Below are 10055 nucleotides of genomic sequence, written 5' to 3'. Positions count from 1 at the left end.
ACTGCTTGCGGTCCGGATATGCGTAGGCCGAGAAGCAAAGTATCAAATACTAATGATAAGACTTACTTGGAAGTTGTAGTGTGATCTTCTCTGTTTCCCCTCACAGGCATGAATGGGAAGCTTCCATACACGAGCTGCTTGACTTCAGTAGATTGAACTTTCTTTTGTCTCTCTTTACTCAGATGACGGTAATCTCGCTTCTTCGGCTATAAATGCTTGACGAGACTAAATGTAACTGGATAAGGAAACACAGAAATAGAAAGCTATTTTACAAGACTCAGATGATTGACTTTTCTCTGTTTCTCCTGCTTGGGAATAAGTCGTGACTCTTCGTGAGAATGAGTCGTGGTACATTGTATTTGTCCTTCTTAAATAGTTCACTGACCAATTTCACTAGGGATCCCTTGTTTTATTTCTTGTATCCAATCAGAGCGCGACTTTGGGTAGCATGATTGATCATGCACATGGTATAGGCATCATGGTTTAGGTTTGAAAATGCTAAAATCGGGAAAGTATCTAAAATGGGCAGAGGGCGTCTCCTCTTGGTCTTCTCTACCTTCTCTGGTACTTATCAATATGGGAGGTCCTTTGGGAGCGTTGTCGATTGGCTAGCGTCGATTGGCAAGATTCGGCGGAGTCGAGAACAATGTATGCATTGTCTTAAGATGCCCAATGCGCACGTACGCCGATAGCCCGATATCACACGTGCTGGGGTTTTCGGTTGCAGTGAAAAGTAGGAAACGTTTTTATGGTCAAGAGTTTTACGTACATCTGGTACTTTCAATTGTTCTAGTATAAGCAGAGCCGGCGCGTTCGTGCCAGTAAACAGTTGGATCATTAACGCGTCAAACAATGAACGTATTGGCAATGCTAAGTAACTAGCATAACTGATTTTCGGGGTTTTCCAGATGTACTGACCTGTTCGAGTCTCCGACGTCAGTGAGAGGGTTTTCTTCATGCTTTATGATTGAGGTTAATCACTTTTTAGCTTGATACAAAAAGAGCAGGAGTTTTATTGAACACTAACGACAATTTAATGATATTGCTTTGCCGGATGTTTTATTCCAATAAAAAAGGTCTCGCAATCTCATCACACGCTATTTAAAAGATAAAGAAGAACGCAAGGGATAAGATCTGTGTTTAGATTTCAAAACTTTCTTGCTCGCAACTATCTAGCAATATTGTCATAAAACATCTAGAAAAACAATACAATAAACACGGAAAAACCCACTTATTACGCAAAACTACCATTAGGCATATGTACGAATTCGCTCCGCTCGAAAATTACTTCAAGCATTATTGCGAGCGAACCTATGCCCCCCTTCTCGCTGTCAACAAGTTATCATGCTGTCGCCAGATGCATTAGCTGCAACGGGAGCTCTTCTTGCCATGAAGACCAAGAGACGACGAATCCCTTAATTAACCATAAGGCCACAAGAGGCGCTAACCGCGCTCTGCAAGGGAGGAGTCTCTGATTGGACGAAAAATAAGGGAAAGGGTTCAAGTGAAGTTCATGGTCAGCAAATTTATTTAAGGGGTGCATTTTTCAAAATTCATCACTCTCGATACAGTACTTATTCAATTAAGAAGTGGAAAGTCTTCAATTAGCGTAGTTCAAAACAACTATCATTACAAGTCCTATTGGCGTGAGACACATTTCCTTATCGGAGTTCGAAGACGCTGGCAGTTTCCTATTAACGTAGTTGAACACAGCTTTCGTTACAAGCCCTATTGGCAGGAGACGAATTACCTGATCGAAGACCAGACACGTTAGAAGTTTACTATTAACGTAGTTCAATACCACTATAGTTACAAGTCCTATTGGCGGGCGACGCATTCCGACGACAAGTGTCCAGTGACAAGCCCCCTTGAAGAAAGAACAAGGAGGTTCCAATTTCAAATATACCAGCAGTCTTCGTAAGTAATATTATTATTACAATAATTACATACTCTAAGATTCAGAGATTCTGACATAGACAAGCAACTAAGGACGAAGAGGCTCTCACAAGAGCAACAGTGCGGAATAGCTTTCAATACACGTCGCCAAGTTCGCGCCCACTAAAAGGCGCCTTGTCGGCAAACCTTCATCTTAGTTCAAGTTCCGACGCTTATGAATTTAAGCAACAAAAAGCGCGAATGTCGACGAATTAAACTTCGCGCCATTCTGCGGTCAAATTCAATCATCACGCTGCATAGATGATAGTACATTAATCCACGACAAGAATTATTTCAATAATTAATAATAGTAATAACAGTCAACCTTGTCATCAATAAATAACAGAATAAACAGCACATGCATCAGTCATATTTATATTGTTTTATTATAATATCTCTTCCACTTGTGCCTACCACATGGCTACCACACAACACCCGTGGTCTTTGAGTTGTCAACGGCATCAATTTGTATCCTTTGAACCGGCCTTGGTAAAACAAACAGGAACGGCGAATACATTTTGTACAGATACCTCTGAATCACTAATATAAATGTATGTTGCGTATATTTTTGAAATTTCTATATGAAATATTGTATAGTAGTAACTTAATACATTTTTATATATTTGCATATTTTATATAAAAGGTTAAAAATTCAATTTTTTATAAGTACACTGAATTTTACTCACTCAAATTAATGATTATTTTATACAAAAACTGATATTTCCTTATAGTTGAACGCGTTACATTAATTTCAAGATTTATGGATACAACACCACTAAAAAACATATTTTCATTGCAAACATCAATAGCAAATATATTTTGTTATCTTATTAATAGCATGGATGATAATAATGTGTATGTTGCTCAAAAAGCAACCTTATATCTTGGTACAATTCATGACACTGCAATTAAAGTAAGTACACAAAATTATACTGGAATAATTAAAATTATAAAACATAATATTAGTTACTAAAATATATGATAAAATATTGTATAAAGATTAATCATCATCATATTTTTCTTAAGTTCACAAATTCCTTCATTTAAAAAATGCCTTAGCTAAATTTCACTCTTAAAAAAATTTTTTAAATTACTTTAAAGAGCTTTAGTCTGTGTACAAAATGCAACTCGTTGTTCCGACTTGTTTTATCAAGACCGGTTCGACGGATACAATTTGATGCCGTTGACAACTCGGAGATCACGTGTGTTGTGTGGTAACGATGAAAGGTCACAAGTGGAAGGGATATTATAATAATACAATATAAATGTGACTGAAGTATTTACTTTTTTATTCTGTTATTTATTGTTGAAAAGGCTGACTATTATTAATATTATTAATTATAAATCAACTCTTGGGTGGAATTAACGTGTTGCGGAGGTAAACGTCCAATAATCTATGCAGCTTGATTGTTGAATACGAATGACGTACGGCGCGAAGTTTCGTTCGTCGACACTAGGGCTGTTTGAATGAGCACGTGTGTGGTTGAGGTTATGATGCAGCATAATGACTGAAAGTTACCGCAGAGTGGCGCGGAACTGGATTTGTCGACACTTGCGCCGTGTGTTGCTTAATTTCATAAGCTTCCGAACTTAAACTAAGGTAAGGGTTGCCGTAAGGGACGCCCCTTTTGCGGGCGCGAACTTGACGATGTGTACTGGAATTTATTCCGCACTGTCGTTTTAAGAGGAGGTTCCTCGTCCTTAGTGCTTGTCGATGTAATACTCTGAATCTCAATATATATGTAATTATTGCAGTAATAATACTACTTACGAAGACTAATCGTTGACTCGTCTCCGGACTCTGATATGCGGATTGTCGTCGCTCCCTTTGAACATGTATCGACGGATTCTTGAACTGCGTTAGTGGACATACGGGTTTCTGTCGTCATTCTTCTGGGACGTGTAACTACGGTTGATTGAACATGTTAATGCACAATCCGAAGAAGTGTAAGTCGTCGCTCCTTTTGAACATGTTACGACGGTTCTTGAACTGCGTTAATGCGAGGGTATATTATATTGAGAGAGTATTACTAAAAGAGAAATATCAAATGTATACTACTAAGAAAGAGATTTCAAGAGAGACAGTTCAAGAGAGTAATATCAAGAGAATACTACTAAGTGAAAAATTATCAAGAGTGATGAGTATTGAAAATTGCGCCCGTTAAATACATTTGCTGACTATGAATTTGACTTGAACCCCTTCCCTTAATTTTCGTCCAATCAGAGATTCCTCGCTTATAGTGCTAGGGCAGCGCCTCTTATGGCTTCGGAGTTAATTAAGGGCCTAGTCGTCTCTTGGTCTTCATGACAAACAGACCTCTCGTCGCTGCTTTCGCATGCGACAGCATGCAGCAGCATCGGAAAGGGGGGGGGGCATCGCTGAAGGAGAAAGAAGGTCCGCTTGCAGTAGTGCTTGAAGTAGTTACCGAACGGAACGAAAATGCAGATGTCTAACTATGGGTTTTCCCGTGTTTATGGTATTGTTTTTCCAGATGTTTTATGATACTAGTACTTGATAATTTTTAGCAAGCAAATTTTGAAATCGAAATATAATTTTATGATATTACTTGCCAGATGTTTTATTGCACTGACAAAAAAGGAAAGGGCCTTGCATTCTCGAACAGAATTGTAATTTAATTTTTATATTGTGTAACTATTTATTATCATAAGTAGATAATCACTAGGATAATATTGTTTTTATGAAAACAGAAAATATAAATTACATTTTTTTAATATTAAGTTGTGAAGTATATATAATATATACAATTAAAAAAATTAATTTTTAATTATGAATCAAAAGTATTAGGTAATTACTGTATTCTTCATATAATATTTTATTAGAATTATTGTTTAATTTTTAATAAGATCACTATTGAATTAAAAAATTAACTATGTCTATAAAATTATTATGTCTATAAAATAAAATAAATTAAAGTAAAGGCTATTGTAAAATTTGTTCAAGCTCCTCAATTTAGAAATATTATTAAATGTATTTTATTAAGTAACACAAGCTAAACTGAATCTTATTTACATTTTATTAATTTTAAAAACATCTAATATTCTAAAAATTATAATTTTTTATTTCAGACGATAGTTATGTGTATGGAGACGCAATTTGATTTAGTTATTATTGATAGACCTATTATACTTCAATCACTTTATCAACTACATAACTGTATGTGTGATAGACGTATTTTAAGTTGGGAATTTTTTATTAATCGGTTTGATACATTATTTATCGAAGCTCAAATAGCTTTTGAAAAAATAGGAGATACAAATAATTTTAAAGGTATATTTTGGTATTTTTAATGTGTAAATATAATAAAAATATGTTTTTTCTATCAAATATATTTAAGAATATTGTATTAAAAAAAAAAATTTGATCCAAGATATATATTTATATAAATATGTACAGTGCAGTAAGTATTACTGTTATTTTTTAAATTCAATAATGTAGTCTAATTAATGTTTAAGATTAGTGAAAATTTAAAAATAGTATAATTTCCTACTAAAGTTATTGTTAATATCAAAGATCAAAGCTATTAAAATATTTTTGTTTCATAAGATTTTTAAATTTATTAAAAAGATTTATTAAAAAGTTGTTGAATGTACTGCCACCGCGACAGTATTCACACATGTACTTCCGTGAATGATGGTTCGGGGAGGGCTGTGAGTGGACGTTCTGTTAGGAAGTACCCAGGGGTGTGTGCTGTAGTATCTTCTGGATCTTTGCTCAATGTTTCTAAGGGTCTAGAATTGAGGATGGCTTCGATTTGGGCAAGCAGCGTAGTAAGCTCTTCAAAGGTGAGCAAGGTTTCTCCGATGGTGCGTCTAAGATGGTGTTTTACTGACTTATGTATATTCCTTGAAAGGGAATATAGCTTGGTTTTGTGATCTGTGCTAATGTAATAATGATTAGCCGGGAGGAACGACCATACTCATGAAGGGAGTATGGAATAGAGACTACTGGTATATGTTCGGAATTCCAATCACCCGGTGGTCTAAGGACCAATATGGTTGGATTAGACTATGTCAACCATTTTACTGGTGGAACGGTGTGAATAAGTGAGAGGTTAATGCTTCAATTCAGTAATCAACACAATTGCTTTTCGTGCTATTTACTGAGTACTAATTTACAAATACACAATTATGATTCTACGTTGGTGGTAAGAATTGTTGAGATTTTGCCGTTCTTTAGTGGCTTTTCCACTTGGAGGTAGCGTGCACTGCAAGTCGAGGTTTGAAGTTGTAAATTTCCGGTTCCTTTGGGTGGAGTACGTTTGGTGGAAAATTACTACACTGATAAGTCGTACACTGATAGGGCGGAAATTCTTGACACTCCTTGTATAGTGCCTCGTACGCTGTTTTAAATGCGAGTCTCTTGATGTAGCTTTCATGAAGCTTTAGAAGTTTCATGAATTCAAGGAAAGCAAGTTTTAAACGTTTGGAGAATTCTTATAGTTGTTGCTATGCGGAGACTATATAAGCATTACAGGACGTTCGCAAGCAAAGGCTTTAAAATGAACAAGAAATTTCGGAATCAATAATTACGATTTTGTGAGATAGAAAGATTATAAATTTCGAAGAATTAATTTTCTTGGAAAGTGCTCGAATCCTGATCAGTATACCTTCGTGAGAAGGAGTGGTCCGATATCATGTTTCTTATAGTCGACTATTTACGTGTACTGCAGTCAGCACCGTTGAGTGGTTGTTAACTGTTGCACACTGGAGAATTGAACGTGTAATCCTTACAATGGCTGCACTGAGAAAGCGTGATCGTATGACGAGCTCTCGGCTGTAGTCTCCTGCTTAATAGCATGGCTGAAGCGTAGATGACTGACTAAGATGAGTAAATAAACGCGTCTCGATGTGCGCTTCCTTAAATATCCACGCGGCAGCTAAGTTAGCTGGCAACAATGCTAAGGCGTTGCTATGCGGAGACTAGGCGGACTTGCACAACGTTCGAGAATATTAGCTTTGGACTATTCGAGAATTCGGCAAAAGCAAAGCCTTGGAAGATTGGAGAATTCAATCGAAGTTTCTATGCAGAGACTAGATAAAAAATGTAGGACGTTCGTGAATAAGCTATAGAAGCTTCGAGAATTCAAGGTGTTAAATGTTTACAAATGCAATGTTTACGAAGAACTAGTTGGCTTATAAAATTTTCGAGAACCGTAGGAAAAATGGTCTATGTCCGAACGTATCGTAATTATTAAACAGTGTTAACTAACGAGATCGCTAACATTGTTTAAAATAAAATTGATCATGAAGTTAATCATTTTAATTGTAAATTAATTAAAAATGTTTCATTTTTATGAATACAAAATAAAAATAGTTTTTATTTTATCAATAGTGTCGATGAATAACATATTTAATTAATATTTAATTTATTGTAAATAAAATTAATATATAAATAAAATATGTATAGTATTAATATAATATTATGTATTATAGATTTGAAAAATATAGATCTAGATAATAAAATATTCATGAAAAAAATTCAAAGAGCGTATGAAGTATTATCTAATTACGATGAAAATAATTCTTCAATGAAATCCATAAGTGCAAGTTTTGGAACTAAATGGCCCTATAAACGAACAATATCTCTTCCATCAGCTATGATATTTAGACAAGAAATTAAAGCAGGTATTTTTAAAAATTAAATTATGAGAATATGTAAATTCCATTTTAAATATATATTTTATAATATTTAAATTAAAGGAAATTTATAAATCTTCACATATATGTATATAAACAAAGGGATAGAGTAAAAGACAATTAGAAAATCGAATTTAAAGTAGTTATCATAATTGAAAACATATTTGATAAAAGATTAAATGAATAAGTCAATTTGTATAATATAATTGAAAATTTTTTTTACAAATTTTAATGGTAATCCTTTTTCTCGTTTTTATATTATCTGTATAGGTGAACATTTAAAAAGAATTTGAATTAAATATAAATAATTGTCAGATGGAATATTTAATAAATTAAATATAAATTAAATCACATGGTATTTTATTACCAAATTTTGGTAAAATATTATACCAAAAATTGTGATTTTACAATTTATCTCTTTACTCGATATATTTTTATACATATATGTTTATATGTATAATCGCTATCTGTTAGAATTCCAGTCATCCGGTAGTACAGGGGCCATCCTGGTTGGATTAGTGGAAAGGGCAGTCCTTTATTCCGTAATTAACAGGTCCGTTTTCGTTCTGTTTGTTGCATTTATTTACAATTACACTATAACGATTCTCAGTTGATAATGTTCCGTGTCGTAGGGCCTTCACTAAGAGAGAGCAAGGCACGTCGCATGTTTGCCTTATATATCCACACGACCGTTTAGGTAGATGGAAACAATGAATAGTGTTTGATATTGTAAGTCGTTTTTAAATGCATTAAAACATCTGGCAAAACATCTTTAAATTGTCGTTAGTCTTCAATAAAACTCCTGCTCTTTTTGTATCAAGCTAAAAAGTGATTAACCTCAATCATAAAGCATGAAGAAAACCCTCTCACTGACGTCGGAGACTCGAACAGGTCAGTACATCTGGAAAACCCCGAAAATCAGTTATGCTAGTTACTTAGCATTGCCAATACGTTCATTGTTTGACGCGTTAATGATCCAACTGTTTACTGGCACGAACGCGCCGGCTCTGCTTATACTAGAACAATTGGAAGTACCAGATGTACGTAAAACTCTTGACCATAAAAACGTTTCCTCCTTTTCACTGCAACCGAAAACCCCAGCACGTGTGATATCGGGCAATCGGCGTACGTGCGCAGTGGGCATCTTAAGACAATGCATACATTGTTCTCGACTCCGCCGAATCTTGCCAATCGACGCTAGCCAATCGACAACGCTCCCAAAGGACCTCCCATATTGATAAGTACCAGAGAAGGTAGAGAAGATCAATAGGAGACGCCCTCTGCCCATTTTAGATACTTTCCCGATTTTAGCACATTCAAAGCTAAACCCGGAAGGAAGTGGAAAAAATGAAGCTGGGTTTGACAACAGCATATGCTATACCCAACAAGGAGGAAAAGTGTCTTGTAAAAATTGCTTTCATTCTGTGATTAGTGACCACAGATACAGATAATCTCGCCAAGCAAGTAATGCTCAAAGAAGAGATTCCTATTCTCTCATGAAAGAGAGACAAGGAAAGTTCAAGTGTCAGTAGTTTACTTTCACACCCGTGAGGAGAAATAAGGAATATAACACTACAGCTCCAAGTAAACCTGCATTAGTGTTCATTCTTCTCCTCACGGCCTATTCAGAAAACGGACCTACAAGCATTTAGTATCCAGAAGTTTCGCACCATTCAGCGGCGCGCATTTCCTCTAACCTCAATCTTAGGCTCGTGCTCATTCACACGACTTATTATTAAAGGTAGCTGCAACACGTGCCAAGACCACGACGCAGCCAAGACCAGTAATGTTCGTTCAAGAGCATAACAAATATCCATAACCTGTCAAGTAATAGGATTGAACGTGACAATAGTTTATAGCGTATTTCTTTTCACAGTAAATCACTATTTCACACGCATCGTCCAGAGGATCAGGAATCTCCTGATGAAGAATGAATGTTCGAAAGTGCTATTATTTCCTGGCTGGAACTGCCAATGTTTCGGCAGCTTTAATCATTTGCCGCCTGCTCTAGCCGATGCTTAGATGCGAATCAAGTGAAAGGGTTATAGATATATATGTGTAGTATGTGCAATCTTCGAGAGCATATGGTTTATTAGTAGTTACATTAATAATAAGCAGGATTCACTATGTTCGGAAAATAATCCCAGCTCCAGGATGGTTCTGGATTTTGATGTGGCGGTAGTAAGGAGTTTTTGCATGTTTAGGTATGCAACTTGCTTGGGACTGTCACACCCTTCTGCATTGTTTGCGACTATCCTATTGAATTGTCCTGCTGCAACAAGAGCATGTCCGTTGGACAGTCTTTCTTCGGCAGCACTACAAGTGATGCTTGGTCCACTCGTACTTGATGTTCCTTATTGAACATTTTATGAATTTCATCAATGGCTTCATTTATGCATATTATTTCATCAATGTCTGCCTCTAAGTGAGATGTGGGAAGACTTTCTATCAATGTTTTGATA

The 10055-nt window shown here is 35.5% G+C and overlaps 1 protein-coding gene across 1 annotated transcript in view; it reads left to right on the top strand.

Moving 5' to 3' along the window:
* Nucleotides 1–7424: 7424 nt before the first annotated feature.
* The window catches only part of LOC105366981 (uncharacterized), a 32820-nt gene continuing 30189 nt past the window's right edge, over nt 7425–10055 (top strand). Inside the window, exon 1 of the mRNA XM_011505602.1 lies at nt 7425–7581. Coding sequence (XP_011503904.1) covers nt 7425–7581 — 157 coding nt within the window. The remainder of the gene's footprint in view (nt 7582–10055) is intronic.

Source organism: Ceratosolen solmsi, unplaced genomic scaffold (genome assembly GCF_000503995.2).
Source record: "Ceratosolen solmsi marchali unplaced genomic scaffold, CerSol_1.0 scaffold138, whole genome shotgun sequence".
NCBI lineage: Eukaryota > Metazoa > Arthropoda > Insecta > Hymenoptera > Agaonidae > Ceratosolen > Ceratosolen solmsi.
The sequence above is the reverse complement of the archived record's forward strand: the minus strand, read 5'-3'. Positions and strand labels throughout refer to the sequence as shown.